We start from the raw sequence: 18139 nt of genomic DNA on the forward strand, positions 1-18139 counted from the left end.
TTCCGTCCACCAGAACCTCCCAGTCTGGACCTGGACTTCCGAGACAAGATGACGGTGAAGGCGGGAGACAGCTGCATGTTGTCGGGACGCTACGGCGGCAAGCCGAGGCCCAGCATCACCTGGACCAAGAACGAGGAGGAGCTGAAGCCTGATGCGGACCTAGCCGTCCGCTGCGGCGACACGCAACTCAGTCTGGACATTGGCAAGGCCAGGAGAGACCACAGCGGATGCTACTGCGTTAACGTGGACAACGCGGCCGGCAGGCGCAGCGGAATCTGCGCCGTCACCGTCGTCGGTGAGTGGCACACCGGGCAAGCGCTGAAAGAGTCCTGCTCACACTGCACTACGCTCATCCTCCATCCCCTATGTTGCCAGCCCAAAGATTTGGGAATTTTTTCCGAAAATAATACAATTTTAACACTTCCTCCCTCCTGCCAGACCGACCTCAGCCTCCCGAGGGCCCAGTGATCTTTGAGGAGGTCTACAGAGACCACATGCTCATTTCCTGGAAACCCCCTCTGGACGACGGTGGCTGCGCCATCTCCAACTACGTCATCGAGAAGCGAGACACCAATAGAGACTTGTGGATGCCCGTCAGCGCGTCCTGCACGAGGACCACCTGCAGGGTCAGCACCTTGACCTAACCTGGCCGAGCTTGCGGTCAGCCCCTCGTGTAATTGTACCCTTTTGCCGATTCAGGTGCCAAAACTGATTGAGGGTCGCGAGTACATCGTCCGAATCATGGCCCAGAACATCTATGGCATCAGCGACCCACTGCTGTCCACCGAGGTCAAGGCCAGAGATGTGTTCCGTAAGTGCCTTTGGGCCGGGGGAAAGTCATGCCCTAAGTGAGGTGACAGGAGACGATGAAAATAAACAAAGTCACGCCCATTGAAATGCTACAACATCCAATAAATGGGTGGCGTTACAATACGAGAAACACTCGACGATGAAACCAAGTAAAAAAAAGTCACATTCGAGCAAAATGGTGCTTTTGTCAAAGTGAAGAAGTGTGTCGACTACAAAATCGTCAAATCGAATCATTGATGCGAGTGCGTTGTGTGTTTGCGTCGCAGGGGTGCCCGACGCGCCCAAGCAGCCCACCGTCAAGGCAGTGTACCAGGACCGCGCCCTGGTTCACTGGGAGCCTCCGGCAGATGGAGGCAAGCCAATCACCGGATACATTGTGGAGAGGAAGGAGACCATGGCCAACAGGTACCAAGCCACTCCATGGCCACTCAAGATGAATGGAGGCGACTTTTAGGCTGCTCTTACCTATCGTCCAAAATACTGCTTTGATTTTCCGGCGCCCTTATTTGCTGCACTCCAGAGTACCTTGTTTCACCAAAAGCTTTCAATGTTCATGTTTCCACTCACCAGCTGGATTGTTTTTGTTCGGCAGATGGGTCCGCTGCAACACGGAAAAGATCCATCCCATGGTGGAGTACATGGTCCTGGACCTGCTCAAGGGTTGCGAGTACGAATTCCGAGTCCGTGCGGAGAACGTGGTGGGCGTGGGTGACCCCAGTCCGCCGTCCAAGCCTGTCTTCGCCAAAGATCCCATCGGTGAGACACGGAAAAGGCTCGGTCGGCAACCTCAAATGTGCAAAGTAATGACATTGCGTTCATCTGCTTAGGCTTTTGGGCAGCAACAACAAAATACGTTTGGTTGTGTCACGAGAGCGCCCTAATCTTCACATTTCAAGGTGCCTCGTAAAAAAAAATGACCAAAGTAATGCAATGAAATTCCCATTTTCTAAAAGTGACAGAACACCTTAAGAGCCACGCAGGTTGCGGAGCCCTCGCTGAATTTGAGCTCGGTGCCGTCTGCTCCTGGCCAGAATATCGGCGTCAACGTTGGCTTACACGTCACTCACCGACCGCTCTTTTCCGCAGTCAAGCCGAGCCCACCGCAGAATCTCAAGGCCGTGGACCACACCAAGGAGTCTGTGACTCTGACCTGGGAGCCGCCCGCCGACACCGGCCGAGGCAAGATCTTCGGCTACCTGCTAGAGTTCCAGAAGGCTGGCGAGGAGGAGTGGCAGAAGGTCAGCTGCTTGTCGCTTTGTACGCACGCACACTGTCGGGAAGAGCAGGACAAAATGTTGGACTGATCAGAGTCCTTGGGGATTTTTCACGACAGGTCCATTTTAGTTTGATTTGGTTACTTCTAAATGGTTTGTAGAGTGGCTTTGTTAGGTTGTCATTTCCACCCACCGCTCCATATCTTGCCTCCATCCTCCTCCAGGTGAACCACACTCCAGATTCTTGCCAGGGGACCAAGTTCAAGGTGGTGGGCCTGGAGGATGGCGCGCTCTACCGCTTCAGAGTGAAGGCTGTCAACGCTGCCGGGGAGTCCGACCCCGCTCATATCAAAGAACCGGTCAGAGTGATGGACCGACTCGGTGAGCGACTCGAACGTGGCCTAGAAATGTCCTACTGTGGTCCAGTGACTCAGGTTTGTGTTTGCTGCTCATAACCTTAGAAGCACCAGAGTTGATTCTGGATGCCGGCATGACCCGAGTGGTCAAGGCCCTGGTCGGCACTCACATCACTCTCATGGCGGCCATCAAGGGCATCCCATTCCCCTCCGTGGTCTGGAAGAAGAACGACGCCGACGTGCCCACCAGGGCTGACATTGAGACCAAACAAGAGGGCACCAAGCTGGAGATGAGGTTCTGCAACCGCGGCGACTGTGGAGACTACACGCTCACGGTCGAAAACCCTGCCGGCTCCAAGACCGTCACTTGCACCGTCTTGGTCTTTGGTAGGAGTTCACCACAAACAAATCCACTCTGAGCCAATTTCTACTCAAATAAGGCTCGAAACCTTGACCGGCAAACTTGATATGACCTCTAAACTTGCGTCCAACTTTGGAACGTTCTACTCTGCTATGGCTACTTACTTCGACTTCACGGCTCCAACAACAAGTTGTGCAATTAGGATCTGAAATGTTCAAGCGTTGGACAAACGTTTAGAGAAGGTCAAAGTAGGTTCACCGGTATTTTCAAGCAAAAGACCAAACTCGGCGAAAGCAAGGTGTGTGAGTGTTCTTATGAGTTGTCCTCATTTTGTGTCCAGACAAACCTGGTCCTGTCCAGCACCTACGTGTCTCAGATGTCAGGAGCGACTCAGCTTTCCTGTCTTGGAAAGACCCGGAGGACAACGGAGGCGCTCGCATCACCAACTTTGTGGTGGAGAAGAAAGACACGGGCTCCACGCAGTGGGTTCCCGTGTGCTCCACCTCCAAGAAACGCAGCATGATGCTGAAGCACCTGACGGAGGGACTGGCCTACACCTTCCGAGTTGCGGCCGAGAACCAGTATGGTCGCAGCGAGTATGTGGAGACGCCCAAGGCCATCAAAGCCATGAATCCGCTCTGTGAGTTGCCGCGCTCTGCATACTGCCGAGCCCCGTTCATCAACGGCGGCTGGTCCTCCGACACGCAAATAAGCACATAAACAACAACCGCACACACCGAGTTGGAGCACCGCCGGTCTGAAGGTTGTTTTTTCCGCAGTCCCTCCCGGTCCTCCGAAAGACCTTCACCACGTGGACGTGGACAAGACGGAGGTGTGGCTTGCCTGGAGCTGGCCTGACCGAAATGGCGGGAGTGAGATTACGGGCTTCTTGGTGGAGTATCAAGAAGAAGGAGCGAAAGAGTGGCACGAGTGGCAGACGGTCAGCATCCCGGAGAATCACGTGACTGGTCTGGAAGAAGGCAAGACCTATCGCTTCCGAGTGAGAGCCGAGAACGCCATTGGCCTCAGCAGACCCGACACCACCCTTCCCATCCTCTGCCAGGAGAAGCTGGGTGAGATTATGACCTCGGGGGCAGGTAGGGAGGGAGGAGGGAGGGAGGGAGGAGGGAGGGAGGGAGACCCGCAGCCCAGGCTGACAGTAGACGCAGCATAGGAGTAATAGCTTAAAAGAGTATGTGACGTGTCAAAGATGTCAGACCTCAGACCCATGTTTCATTACAACACAGCTCGAACGCTTTTGGAAACAGGAAGCAAGGGGGGGTACACATGGCATAGAAGTGATCAGCCCAAAATATGCAAAGTAGTTTCAAAGAGGGAGCTAGTTTTCACTCTGCCCGCGTGTCGTCTGTCAACAGTGCCTCCGATCCTCGAGGTGGATGTCAAGCTGACTGACGGCATCATCGTGAAGGCGGGCACCACCATCAGGCTGCCCGCCATCATGAGAGGAACGCCAGTCCCGACTGCCAAATGGTCCATCGACGGCGAGGAGATCACCAGCGGGGGCAAGATCAAGATCGACACCGACAACTTCTCCACCGTTCTCAGCATCAACGAGTGCACCAGAAGCCACACGGGCACCTACCTGCTCACCGTGTCCAACCTCGCCGGCACCAAGATGGCGGCTCTGAACGTCACCGTTCTGGACGTCCCGGCGGCGCCCATCGGACCCGTCAACATCCTGGAGGTGTCCCCCGACGCCATGACCATCGAGTGGCGTCCTCCCAAGGATGACGGCGGCAGCCCCGTCACCAACTACATCGTGGAGAAGAAAGATTCCAACAAGGAGACCTGGGGAGGAGTTAGCTCTGGCAGCCTGGCCACCAAGCTCAGGATTGTGCGCCTGCAAAAGGGCGTTGAGTACGTGGTCCGCATTCGCGCCGAGAACAAAATGGGCATCGGGGCAGCCTTGGAGAGCAAGCCTACCATCGCCGAGCATACTTTCATGCCGCCGAGTCCGCCCGGTAAGCCGCTGCCACATGACATCTCCGAGGATGCCGTCACGGTCGGATGGACCATGCCCTTGTCTGACGGTGGCAGTCCGATCACCGGTTACCTCATTGAACGCAGACATAAAGGAGGGAAATGGATCCGCGTGAACAGGACGCCCTGCAAGGACCTCCGCTACCGAGTCCAGGGCTTGTTTGTAGGCAACGAGTACGAATTCAGAGTATTTGCAGAGAATAGAGCTGGCTATAGTGGACCCTCACCCATCTCTGACCTCTGCAAGCCCTGCAGGCAAATTACAGTCCCGAGTGCCCCGATAAACCCCAAAGTCAAAGATTACAGCAAATCAACGGCCGACTTGGTGTGGACCAAACCCACCAAAGACGGAGGCAGTCCTATTCTGGGCTACACTGTGGAAATGAAGAAGGCCGACGGCGACTGGAAGAAAGTCAACGTGGACGACTTCATCAAGTTGTGCGTATATACAGTCAAGGGGCTCGAGCAGGGTGCCACCTACAGATTCAGAGTGTTTGCCTCAAATATGATCGGTGACGGTGAATCCAGCGAAGTTCCAGAGTCGGTCACGGCTCAAGACATTCTGATCCCACCGGAGATCGAAATGGACGCCACGTGTCGTGAGCGCGTCACCGTGCGCGTCGGACACAACGTCAACATTGTCGGCTATATCAAGGCCCGTCCGGAGCCTGAAGTGCTGTGGTCCAAGGGAGAGACTATTCTGGAGAAGAGCAAACGTGTAACTCTGATCCAGAACCTACCTGTGGTCCAACTGAAGATCAAAGAGGCCACCAGAGCTGACCATGGTAAATATACCCTGAAGGCCTCAAATCTGGGCGGAGAGGCCTCCTGCTGCATCACTGTCAATGTTCTGGACCGTCCCGGCCATTGCCAGAATCTCCATACCACCTACGTCACCAAGGACTCCTGCATGATCAACTGGGATGCTCCAAAAGACAACGGTGGCTCTGAAATCACCAACTACATTGTGGAGTGCCGAGAACCCAGCATCAGCATGTGGTCTATGATCTCTTCCCATTGCACCAACCGCAAGATCAAGACCAAGCTCATGGAGGGCCACCAGTACCTGTTCCGTGTCTGTGCCGAAAACAAGATGGGACCCGGGCCCTGTGTGGAGACCAAGGTCCCCGTGCTAGCCATCGACTCCATTGAAAAACCAGGCGAGCCCGAGAACTTCAGGGTGACAGACATTGGCAAGAGCTACGTCTACCTGAGGTGGAGGAGGCCTGACTATGATGGCGGCAGCCCCAACCTCTCTTACAACCTGGAGTGCAAAGTCAAAGATGCGCAGGAATGGGAAAAACTCAACACGGGCGTCCTAACCAACACTTTCTTTTTGGCGGACAAGTGTGTCGAAAATCAGACGTACACGTTCAGGTGAGTCAAACAACTTGCCCTGGCGGCTTAGGGTTTTCAAACAAAAGTTTCAAACAAGTGTGAAAAGTAGATGCATTTTCTTCTGGGTGCAAAGCTGCCATGAATGCCTAAAGCACAACTTTATTTTTTATTTTTTCCCAGGGTGCAAAGCGTCAATGAAGGAGGAGAGAGCAGCTGGGTGAAATTGGCCGATATTCTGGTGCGAGAAGAGATCCAGAAACCGGTCCTCGACCTGAAGCTTTCCGGAACATTGACGGTGAAGGCTGGAGAGTCGGTCAGGATGGAAGCTTCCTTGAGAGGAAAGCCCCACCCTGAAGTCAAGTGGATCAAGGACAAGGCAACCGGAGACAACCCCAGAATCAGCTATGAGACCGGCTCTGACTACTCCAAGTTCCTTTTGACCAAGTCCCGACGCACTGACTCCGGGAAGTACATTGTCACCGCCACCAACTCGGCCGGAACCTTCACGGCATATGCCAGCGTGAACGTCCTGGACGTCCCCGGAGCCGTCAGGAACCTACGAGTCACTGGCATCGGAGCAGACAAGTGCAGAGTCATTTGGGATGCGCCTGAGGATGACGGAGGCTGCGAGGTGGACAGCTACATCTTGGAAAAGTGCGAGACCAGGAGGATGGTGTGGTCCACGTATTCTGCCTCGGTTGTCACGGCATACTGCAACGTGACGCGTCTGGTGGAGGGCAACGAGTATATCTTCCGAGTGCGGGCCGAAAACAAGATGGGAACTGGGCCTGCCGTGGAGAGCAAGCCCGTCACGGTCCGGACTCAGTTCAATAGACCCGGACCGCCCGACGCCCCTGAGGTCACTAAGGTCGGTTCTGAACACTCACGGTGGGCAGTAGTGGATTCATATTTAGAATGTACGGATGTTGATTTTTCAATTAAGATGTCCCAAAAATTGTAAATACTCTGGACAGCCAAAATGATGATCCTATTGGTGTCATGCAGATAAGCAAAGAGGAGATGACGGTGGTCTGGACTCCTCCCGAGAATGATGGAGGAAAATCCATCACGGGCTACATCCTGGAAAGGAAGGAAAAAAGAGCGGTACGCTGGGTGCCGTGCACCAAGAGTCCGATCCCCGAGAGACGCATGAGAGTGACCAACCTGATCCCCAACCACGAGTATCAGTTCAGAGTCAAGGCTGAGAATGAGGTCGGTCTGGGAGATCCCAGCAAACCCTGCAGACCTGTCACGGCCAAAGATCCCATCGGTGAGTTTACTTTGACCGGACTGAATCCTGTTGGTGTGTCCGCCAGAGCAGTGGCACTTATTCATTTTGCTTTGTTCGTCCCCAGAACCTCCTGGACCACCCGCAGGCCTGAAGGTGTCCGACAGCACCAAGACCTCCATCACCCTTTCCTGGTCTAAACCCGTGTACGACGGGGGTGCGCCAATCATCGGCTACAGTCTGGACATGAGACTGAAGAGTGAGGCGGACCCCGAAAAGCCCGCCGAAGGCTGGAAGAGGATCGACACCCATGGCCCACTGGTCCTTAAAGAGTTTACCATTGGACAGCTGGATGAGAAACAGGAGTACGAGTTTAAGGTGTCCGCCCAAAACCAGGTGGGCTGGGGACGTCACGCCTACTTAAAGGAACCTGTCTTCCCCAAGGAGATCCTGGGTAAGAACCTGAACTTGGTTGACTCGGTTGTCATCATTTTTGCGAGCTTGTGTACCCTGTCAAGAACATGAAGCATAACCTTGAGTCTGTTTTTCACCGGCAACAGAGGCTCCCGAGATTGACTTGGACGCAAGTTTGAGGAAAGGTCTTTCGGTGCGGGCTGGCTGTCCCATTCGACTTTTTGCGATTGTCAGAGGACGCCCCTTCCCGAAGGTCACCTGGAAGCGCGTGGGGGTGGACAATGTTGTTCGGAGAGGTCACGTGGACCAAGTAGACACCATGTCCTTCCTCGTCATCCCTGAAAGCACCAGAGAAGATTCGGGAAGATACTCACTGACTCTGTCCAACTCGGCCGGAGAGAAGGCCGTCTTCGTTCGTGTCAAAGTCCTCGGTGAGAAAGAGTCACAACTTTTCTAGTAGACTGTGCAAAATTACGTACAGTCCAACGTGGGTTCACAAATGTCCATTTCTAAATGCCATTCAACAACTGACGCAATTTTGCTCCAGTCCCACAGCAAAGTTAGCTTTTTAGTTGACGCCCGTGTGCATGTAGTGGGTCAAGCGGAGGGCTGGTGAAGCAGGCGTTGGGGGTTTAGCTTGAAAAGCGTATTTGGAAGAGCGTGAGCTGATTTGCAAATGTGGAATCCGTCTTCTGTTAGACACTCCTGGTCCTGTCGGTGGTCTGGAGGCGACCGACGTTACCAAAACCACAGCGCAGCTTTCCTGGTTGCCGCCGGAGAACGACGGCGGAAGCGCCATCCTCAACTACATTGTGGAAAAACGGGAGGTGGACAGAAAGACCTGGACCAAGTGCACAGAGGACCTGAAGAAGACCAGCTTCAAGGTGACCAACATGGCCCCTGGCATCGAGTACTACTTCCGGGTGATGGCGGTCAACAAGTATGGAATCGGAGTGCCTCAAGACTCGCCCAAGTCTTACCTGGCCAAGGACCCCATCAGTGAGTATTGCGATCATCCAATGAGCCTTTGTGCTCGTGTTCCGTACGCAAGCTATTGATAGCGATTTCCAACGACACGCGGGCACGACGTATACAGTTAGCTCCGCCGCCGTCGCAACACCTCGCAAACAATATGAAGCGGATAAAGATAAGGTCCTGCACGTACTTTGAAGTTTGTATGTGATCAATTCTCTTCTTTGTGTCTCAACCCTTTGGATTGTAGAAAAAAAAAGTGTCTCATACATAAGTGACGACAGCGTGTAAGTACTTTCCATCTGCTGCTGGTTGTGGCTAAGACCTGCTATGCTTCTCAGGTGAGCCAGATCCGCCCAAGAAGACGGAGGTTTTGGAGATGACAAGGAACAGCGCCACGCTGGGCTGGCTGAAGCCTCTCCGAGACGGAGGAGCCAAGATCAATGGCTATGTAGTGGACTATCAGGAGGAGGGAGCGCCGCAGGACAGGTGGACACCGTACTCGGTGGTCAAAGACTTAACCATTGTGGTCGTGGGCCTGAAGGAAGGCAAGAAGTACAAGTTCAGGGTGGCGGCCAGGAACTCTGTCGGCGTCAGTCTTGCTCGAGAGGCCCAGGGAGTCTTTGAGGCCAAGGAGCAGCTCAGTGAGTACACCGGCGGCGAGGTCGAGAACAGGCATATCCGAGGTTTTTTTTCCCCCAGGATCGCAAACAGAGAAATTTGTGAGGCGCTTTGACACTACATTGACACAAATTCTCCCTGTACCCTTCTTCCTTGTCTTCTCCCTCTCTTTGTCATTTTGCCTTGCCACCCAGCGAGTAGGCGGGCAAACCGCACATTCCGCATCAATGCGTAATTTTAGCAGGTCATTGTTTGGACACGCCTGTTCTAGGAAGGATTCCAAACGCAAAAGTTGTGACAGTGCGCTAAGCCATGCCGATTGTCGCTCCCTCAGTGGCTCCCAAGATCATCATGCCAGACACGGTGACTGTCCGAGCGGGACGCAAGATGGTGATCGAGGCTCTGGTGGCCGGTAAGCCGGCTCCCTTCTGCAAGTGGAAGCAGGGCAGCGAGGACGTCCTGACGTCCGATCACCTCTCGGTGGTCAAGACGCTCAGCAGCTGCACGCTAATCATCAAGAACGTCACCCGCTCGGACAGCGGCTACTACAGCCTGTCGGCGGAGAACAGCACGGCCAAGATCAACCAGATCCTCAAAGTCGTAGTCATGGGTCAGTTCAAAGCGTAGATGGAGCTGCAGCAACTCTTGTCGATGAACTTGTCACTCCTTTCGATAAATAGGCAACGGGTCTATTCATAACAATGAGGTGGATCTTTGTGCCGCTGTGCAGACATCCCAGGACCTCCCGAAGCTCCGCTGGAGATCACAGAGCAGGATATCGATGCCTGCACGCTTCTGTGGAACCCTCCTCAGGAGGATGGCGGCAGCAACATCACCAACTACATCGTGGAGAAGTGCGACGTGAGCCAGGGCGACTGGCTCACTGTCTCCTCGTCCTGCACCAAAACCAGCTTCCGGATGACCAAACTGATCACCGGCACCGAGTACATCTTCCGCGTCCGGGCCGAGAACAGGTTCGGCATCTCTGAGCCCACCTACTCCGAGAAAATGATTGCCAGATATCCGTTCGGTGAGTTGACGCCGCCGCCAACCCTGAGTCCCAAACGTTCTCAATCTCCTTAAAGATCAGTGAGAGCAAGCGCTCTTCTGGAATGATGTTGCCGACAGAGCAGACGACATCAAAAAGAGTTCTTTGCAAAAGCAAACTCATTCTTAATCCGAGTTTTGAAATGGTGCATGAGGACATTGCTAAGCTTTGAGCCGAAAATGGAGTTTACGTTCTTTGAATGCACGTGTCAGACCGCCTGGCTTTCATTTGCCCCCAGATCCTCCCAGTGAGCCGAGGAACCCTCGGGTAAACAAGATCAACAAGGACTTTGTTATCCTGTCCTGGGAGCGTCCCAGGAGCGACGGCGGAAGCCCAATTACAGGGTACTGCATCGAGAAGAAGGAGAGGAACAGTTTGCTGTGGGTCAGGGCCAACGAGTCCGTGGTCAAATCCACCCAGTACACCTGCACCGGTCTCATCGAGGGCCTGGAGTACACCTTCAGGGTGTCTGCCATCAACCTGGCCGGACAGGGAAAACCCTGCAAGCAGACCGAATTCGTCACGGCCAGGACAGCTGTTGGTATGAAAAGCTTCCAAGCGCATACGACGCTGCCTTGACTTATTCCAAAATACCGAGCAATTTACCGAAATGTGGAGTCAGCATCTTATCCAAATCAAGTTGTGTGTATTATACACGGACGAGTACGTGGGGAATGAAAAAAATGGTCACGCAAACTTAGGTAGTCAAAAAGACTGGACCCCAAGACCTTGGGTCATGTGCATGGATGCGTACAATTTGTTGGTAGAAGCTGCGTTTTTTGTGATGCAATGGTCTGGTCGGCAAAAAATTAGGATAAGGTCCTGTCAGGCCCAGTCGCCGATACACTCGAGGCCATTCAATCCAATCGCTCGCAAGGCACGGCTCCGAGAGGCACGGCTTTGAGAGGCACTCATCTGACGCATATGTACACAAAGTCAAGGTACCGCTGTATTGTGAAGCCAGACCCTCTCGGAGAGCTGAATCCAAATTCCTTTTCACCAGACCCTCCAGGTAAACCCGAGCCCATGGACGTGACCAGGAGTTCCGTGTCGCTGGTGTGGACCCGACCCAAGCACGACGGTGGCAGCAAGCTTATTGGCTACTTTGTGGAGTACTGCAAGTTGCCCGAGGAGAAGTGGAGCCGTTGCAACAGCAACTGCATGAGTGTCCAGACCGAGGACTACGTGGTAAGCGGTCTGGAAGAGGGCCAGCGCTACGTCTTTCGAATCATCGCCAAGACGGCCATCAACGTCAGCCAGCCCTCGGAGCTCTCGGATCCCATCGCCGTCATTGCCGAGAACGGTAAGACTCCACTCCACTCCACTCCACTCCACTCGAGTGGATTTAGTTTTCAGGACAACCGCGGCCGCAACAACGTGCTCTATGTAAATGCAACCCCAACAAAAGTCGAGTTCAAATAACAATGTCGACACAAAACATGAATGTTGAATGAATAGGACGCAGAGAGGGCAGAAACTCCAGCTGAGTTCAAGGAATAAAGTTCATCAGGGTCCTGGCACAAGGACACAAATAACCACTATGGTCTTCTTCTTATTCCGTACAGTTCCTCCACGTGTGGAGCTGGGGGTCAACATGAACAACTTGATTGTGGTGAAAGCCGGGGCAAATGTCTGCCTGGATGCGGAAGTGTTTGGGAAGCCTCTGCCCAAGGTGAGCTGGAAGAGAGACAACGTTCCTCTCCATCCAGCAGAGGGAATGAAGATGACCCAGAAGAAACACGTCCACCTGTTGGAGCTCTACTCCGTCACCAGGAAGGAATCCGGAGACTACACTATTCTCGCCGAGAATGCCAGCGGCAGCAAGTATGCCACCATTAAAGTCAAAGTTCTCGGTAAGTTGCCTGCGGCAATTGTAAGGCTACGAGTATTGGCATCTCAGCAAGTCGCTGTTTGACAACCACTCTGAGCATATTCAGCATTCAAAATGATTCCACGACATTTTCTGTGCGCATGGAAAATGAACAGTGGGAACACTGTCTGTCTAAGTCTTCAAACCTACAGTCCGCTTGTTCCTCACAGACAAACCAGGTCCTCCGGCTTCAGTGAAAATCACCAAAGTGTTTGCAGACCGCGTCAAGCTGCGGTGGGAACCCCCGCTGGCAGACGGCGGTTCTGAAATCACCAACTATATCATCGAGAAGCGGGAAACCAGCAGGCCCAACTGGGCGCTAGTCAGCGCCAACATACATGGACACATCACCGACTGCTCGGTAGAAAAGCTCATTGAGGGCCACGAATACCAGTTCCGAGTCAGTGCTGAGAACCAGTACGGCATGGGTGATGCCACCATGACCGAACCGGTCACGGTCAAGAATCCCTACGGTGAGCGCACGCTTCCAGACGTCCACTATGGTTTCCAACCTGTTTATAGACTGCTACGAGTACCCCTGTCAGGATCGACTGATTCTAATCAGCGATCGGTTTGGTACCCTCAGATGTTCCCGGCCCTTGCGAGCCACCCGTCATCACCAACATCACCAAAGACTCAATGACGGTCAGCTGGAAGGCGCCCGCCAATGACGGGAGAGCCCCCATCCTGGGCTACATGGTGGAGAAGCGCGAAGCCACCGAGTTGTCCTGGGCCAAGGTGAATCGGCGGCCAGTGATCGACAGAACCATCAAGGCGAGCCAGCTAACCGAGGGCTCCGAGTACGAGTTCAGGGTCATTGCCATGAACAAAGCCGGTCTGGGAAAACCAAGTGATGCGTCCAGCGCGGCTCTGGCCGTTGATCCCGTCTGTGAGTATCTCTTTGGATGTGAGAGCCTGCGTTGGTTGTCATTCAAATGAAAATAGCCTGTACCCCTGACAAGTGAGGACACCCCTGAGTTTTGTGGGGATTTGATTTGATCCTGTGATGAAAAAACACTGTGGCCATGATGCCCCTTTGCTGCTACGTATGTAAAGGAGTCAGTCTGCCGCCTTAGTATTAAAATAAGTCAACGCACAATGTCTGAACCACTGGCGACAAAAGGAACTCAAACTGTCCCAATTTGGCCCAGTTAGTCCATTTCCCTCCTCTGTGTCAGAACAGGAAATGTGAGGGAGGGGTGTGCTCACTTTTGTGAGTTACTGTGCAGGTATATTATCAAGTGTCTGGCACTGTCATCACTCAATGTCTGCATTTGTCAGATCCCCCCGGCCCGCCCGCCTTCCCCAAGGTGGTGGATTCTACCAGGAGGTCCATTAGCCTGAGCTGGACCAAGCCAGCGTACGACGGAGGTTGCGAGATCATCGGCTATCTGGTGGAGTGCAAACTGGCCACTGCGGAAAACTGGACCAGATGCAATGTCCCCAAGAAGCTCCAGGCCACCAAGTTATTGGTAACAGGCCTGATGGAAGGCACAGAGTACCAGTTCCGAGTATTTGCCGTTAACAAGATTGGCTACAGCGAGCCCAGCGAAGTCCCCGGCAACCACACGGCCAAGGACATTCTGAGTATGTTCTCGTTTTGCATTGTTTTACAGGCAACCCCGGTTTATTTTGGTGGATTTGTCATGTCACATCCCTTTGAGGAAATGAAACAAAGGCAGCCAACCGGCTCGCTCAAGTCTCCAAATATTGCTGCACGTGCTGCAAACAGCTCTACAATCAGACTTGCCTGAGTAACTGGAATCGTCGTATTTAAAAAAAAAAAAAAAAAAAAAAAAAAAAAATTGCTTGGAACCCTGTGCTTTATAGCGGGTGGCAGAAAAGGGTGAACCGCGACGCGATTTGCTGAAATTGTAACAATGACATCAAAACTAAACCACTGAACAAAATGCCATTTGCGGAAATTGTAACAATGAAATCAAAACTAAACTAGTGAACAAAATGCACTTCCGGCAGTCCCTCCGGAAGCCGAGCTGGATGCCGACCTGCGGAAAACATTGGTTCTCCGCGCCGGTGTCACCATGAGGCTCTACGTCCCCCTGAGAGGGCGGCCGGCACCCAAAGTGACGTGGAGCAAAGTGGACGGAAATCTGAAGGAGAGAACTGGCGCCCTGATCAAGACGTCAGAGTGGGACACACTGCTCTTAGTTGAAGACATCAACAGATACGACGCTGGCAAATACGTCCTGATGCTGGAGAACAGCAGTGGGTCCAAGAGCTACACCATCGTGGTCAAGGTCCTCGGTGAGATAGCCATCATCTTTGCGGCTGTGAGCGAGTCCCTTAAGGAAGCAGAGAACTAATCCTTTCATTTTCCCGCGCCTTTTGTGCGTCCTGGGACAGGGGCGACGTTGCGATTGCCATGCCTGCAGTAGTGGCCAATGCTTCTCCCTAACCCTAAGCTATTGGCCAGAGTAGTACCTAGTGGTTGAGTTCAATGAAGCTTGAGTATATTACCTCTGTTGATTCCCTATCCTTCCACTGTAGATTCTCCTGGACCACCTCAAAACCTTACTGTGAAGGAGACCTCCCTCAGCCACGCCTGTATCACCTGGGACGCCCCGTTGATCGATGGCGGCAGTCCCGTCAAGAACTATATCGTGGAGAAGCGCCTGGCCGAGAGGAAGGCCTGGACTTGTGTGTCAGCCGAGTGTCACAAGATCTCGTACAGGATTCCTAACCTGGAGGCGGGACAAGCCTACTGCTTCAGAGTTCTGGCCGAGAACGCTTACGGCATCGGAGAGGGCTGTGAGACTGCCGGCAGCGTGCGAGCTTCAGGTATGAGAGTACCCACCCCAATTCTTCTGTGTTTTGTGGATGCAATGATTGTCGACCGTTAAAATAAAATTCAAATCTTTGTATGCAATCTGATGTTTCTTACTGCCATGAAAGTCATTCTTATTGTGATACAATTCTTGATGCCTCTCCAGAGGAACCTGGTCCAGTGATGGACTTGAATGCCAAGAAAACCAGCAAAGATTCTATCACTCTGGCCTGGAAAAAGCCCATCAGTGATGGTGGAAGCCACATCAGCGCCTATGTTGTGGACCAGAGCGAAGGCGAGAAGTGGAAGCAGATCTCTAAGGGCAAGAACACCTCACTGACTGTTGGGGAGCTCACAGAGGGCCAGGAATACTTGTTCAGAGTCAAGGCACTCAATGAGTCTGGAGAAGGGCCACCCTCTGAGATTGCGGCTGTTGCCAAGGACCAGTTTGGTAAGAACCCGCGGTTGCACCTGCTTTCAGGTTGTGACACTAAAAGGCTAGGTAACCGTTGCCTCTGTTTCCTCAACATGCCAAATGCTACGCTGCTTTCCAGTGCTACCTGACTGCAACCTGAGCTGTCTGCACGACGGTTGCTACGTGGTGAAGGAGGGGACTACCGCCCGCATCAACATCCCCATCTGCGGCGTGCCCTATCCCACTGCCACATGGAAGAAGGGCGACGTAGCGCTCGGCGATATCGGCCGTATGTGTGTCGAGGCCTCCCAGGGTGTTACCACTCTCCTGATCAGAGACTGCCAGAGAGGAGACGCGGAAATCTACACCGTCAACGTCAGGAACAGCTTGGGCTCCAAGGACTGTAAGTTGCAGCTAAAGGTTGTGGGCAAACCGGGCATCTGCACCGGACCCATCAAGTTTGACGAGATCACAGCTGACGGCATCACACTGGAATGGGGGCCACCCAAAGATGACGGCGGTGCAGAGGTGTCCAACTACATTGTCGAGAAAAGGAGGACGACAGACAACAAGTGGGCCACGGTAGCGTCGGCTATACAAAAAACCACCATGCGAGTCATACGTCTCCACGACGGAGTGGAGTATATTTTCAGAGTGTTTGCTGAGAACAAATACGGAATTGGAGAGCACCTGAGGTCAGACACGGTCATCGCTCAGCATCCTTTCAGTGAGTACCCGAGACGGAAACAAAATCACCTTGTGTGGTTCATTTGGTGGGAGGGGGGTAAAAAGAAAAATCTCTTCTGTTGCCATCCCCAGATGTCCCAGAGGCGCCTGCACCCCCAGAGATAATGAGCATCCGCCACGAGTCAGCCATCCTAACCTGGGCCGATCCCAGAGACACGGGCGGCTCCCCAATTACAGGTAACCGAGTGCCGTCGCGGTGTGAAGCTAAGACCTGCAACAAAACGTGGACTGTGATTGCGTGCAGGCTATCATGTGGAGTTTAAGGAGAGGAACAGTCTGATGTGGAAACGAGCCAGCAAGACTCCTCTCAGACTGAAGGAGTGCAGGGTCACGGGTCTGATCGAGGGACTGGAGTACGAATTCAGGGTGATGGCCATGAACGTGGCCGGTCTCGGGAAGGCCAGCAGACCCACTGAGGCTCTTGTTGCCCTGGATCCCATTGGTGAGTTTTTGAGCTCAGTCAATCAATCAAACTTGATTTATGTGTCACTTTGAACACATAAAATGCAGCTCCCACTTGGCGTCTGGCAGAAAATGACGACAGTGATGTCTTTGTCGTCTGTTAGATCCTCCTGGCAAGCCCGAGGTCATTAATGTCACCAGGTCATCAGTCACTCTTATTTGGACTCCTCCCAAATATGACGGCGGCTACAAACTGACTGGCTACATGGTCGAGAAGTTAGAGGCTGGCGGTAAGGCCTGGATGAAGGCGAACCACGTCAACATTCAAGGCTGCGCCTTCACAGTCACTGACCTGACAGAGGGAGCTCAGTATAAATTCCAAGTCAGGGCCAAGAACTCTGCCGGTGCTATTAGTCTTCCCTCAGAGGCGACCGACCTGTTAACGTGCAAGGATGAGTTTGGTAAGTTGACTTTGACTGAAATTTGCCATTTGTTCAGAGCGTTCCAGCTTGCAATGTAACGTTTTGCATCACTTGATTTCTCAGAACCCCCGAGCATCACCATTGACCCAGACATGAAGGACGGCCTATCAGTCCGGGCAGGAGATACAATCGTGGTGTCCGCTTCCAAGATTCTCGGCAAACCTCCGCCCACCGCTGTCTGGTCAAAGGCCGGCCGTGAGCTCAAGAACTCCGACATTGTCAGCATCACCGGCACTCCGACCTCCTCCGCTGTGGCCATCAAGTACGCCAGCAGGAAGAACACCGGAGAGTACACCATCACTGCCAGTAACCCGTTCGGCATCAGAGAAGAACACGTCAAAGTGAAGGTTCTGGATGTTCCTGGACCTCCGGGCCCCATTGAGGCCAGTAACATCTCTGCTGAAAAGTGCACCCTGACCTGGCTTCCACCAGAGGAGGACGGAGGCTCCTCTATTAAGTCTTACACCCTTGAGAAGCGAGAGACCAGTCGCTTGCAGTGGACCAAGCTGGCTGAAAACGTCATGGACTGCAGATGTGTCGCCAGCAAACTGATCAAAGGCAACGAGTACATCTTCAGGGTGTCTGCTGTCAACCAATATGGCACTGGAGACGCAAGCCTGTCCGGTCCAGTCAAAATGGTCGACAGTTATGGTAAGTTGAGTCCGTGTTCTACAGTGTTCTGCTCATCTCATCATAACTCATTTACTCTTTTGGGCATGTCAGATTTTCATGACAAACAATGGCAACCATCTTTTGCACCCGTAGGTCCACCGGGTCCACCATCTAGCCCAGAAATTGATAATGTCACCAGGAACTCTGTCACCATTTCATGGAAGAGACCATTGCAGGATGGGGGCAGTGACATCAGGGGCTACCTTGTCGAAAGGAAAGAGAAACGAGGCATGAGGTGGGTCAGGGCTTCCAAAAGAACGGTCCCAGACCTGCGCTTCAAGGTGCAAGGCCTAAGCGAAGGGGTCGAGTACGAATTCAGAGTGACTGCCGAGAACAAGGCTGGCTTCGGAGAACCCAGTGAGCCTTCGCGTCCGGCCATGACCAAGGACATAGTGTGTACGTA

The 18139-nt window shown here is 53.2% G+C and overlaps 1 protein-coding gene across 13 annotated transcripts in view; it reads left to right on the plus strand.

Annotated features, from left to right (window-relative positions):
• ttn.2 (titin, tandem duplicate 2) overlaps positions 1 to 18139 on the plus strand; it is a 163952-nt gene that overhangs the window by 100623 nt on the left and 45190 nt on the right. For all 13 annotated transcript variants that reach the window (XM_049728281.1, XM_049728286.1, XM_049728282.1 and 10 more), the window contains 34 exons: positions 14 to 295; positions 439 to 626; positions 700 to 811; positions 1077 to 1215; positions 1403 to 1566; positions 1897 to 2048; positions 2249 to 2405; positions 2486 to 2767; positions 3082 to 3381; positions 3521 to 3814; positions 4118 to 6119; positions 6261 to 6948; positions 7086 to 7350; positions 7436 to 7762; positions 7869 to 8153; positions 8422 to 8721; positions 9036 to 9338; positions 9650 to 9925; positions 10046 to 10345; positions 10602 to 10904; positions 11367 to 11666; positions 11929 to 12216; positions 12404 to 12706; positions 12820 to 13122; positions 13515 to 13820; positions 14211 to 14498; positions 14742 to 15032; positions 15185 to 15469; positions 15573 to 16160; positions 16253 to 16357; positions 16425 to 16622; positions 16747 to 17043; positions 17128 to 17715; positions 17830 to 18132. In XM_049728281.1, coding sequence (XP_049584238.1) covers positions 14 to 295; positions 439 to 626; positions 700 to 811; positions 1077 to 1215; positions 1403 to 1566; positions 1897 to 2048; positions 2249 to 2405; positions 2486 to 2767; positions 3082 to 3381; positions 3521 to 3814; positions 4118 to 6119; positions 6261 to 6948; positions 7086 to 7350; positions 7436 to 7762; positions 7869 to 8153; positions 8422 to 8721; positions 9036 to 9338; positions 9650 to 9925; positions 10046 to 10345; positions 10602 to 10904; positions 11367 to 11666; positions 11929 to 12216; positions 12404 to 12706; positions 12820 to 13122; positions 13515 to 13820; positions 14211 to 14498; positions 14742 to 15032; positions 15185 to 15469; positions 15573 to 16160; positions 16253 to 16357; positions 16425 to 16622; positions 16747 to 17043; positions 17128 to 17715; positions 17830 to 18132 — 11562 coding nt within the window. The remainder of the gene's footprint in view (positions 1 to 13; positions 296 to 438; positions 627 to 699; positions 812 to 1076; positions 1216 to 1402; positions 1567 to 1896; positions 2049 to 2248; positions 2406 to 2485; positions 2768 to 3081; positions 3382 to 3520; positions 3815 to 4117; positions 6120 to 6260; positions 6949 to 7085; positions 7351 to 7435; positions 7763 to 7868; positions 8154 to 8421; positions 8722 to 9035; positions 9339 to 9649; positions 9926 to 10045; positions 10346 to 10601; positions 10905 to 11366; positions 11667 to 11928; positions 12217 to 12403; positions 12707 to 12819; positions 13123 to 13514; positions 13821 to 14210; positions 14499 to 14741; positions 15033 to 15184; positions 15470 to 15572; positions 16161 to 16252; positions 16358 to 16424; positions 16623 to 16746; positions 17044 to 17127; positions 17716 to 17829; positions 18133 to 18139) is intronic.

Source organism: Syngnathus scovelli, chromosome 8 (assembly GCF_024217435.2).
Source record: "Syngnathus scovelli strain Florida chromosome 8, RoL_Ssco_1.2, whole genome shotgun sequence".
NCBI lineage: Eukaryota > Metazoa > Chordata > Actinopteri > Syngnathiformes > Syngnathidae > Syngnathus > Syngnathus scovelli.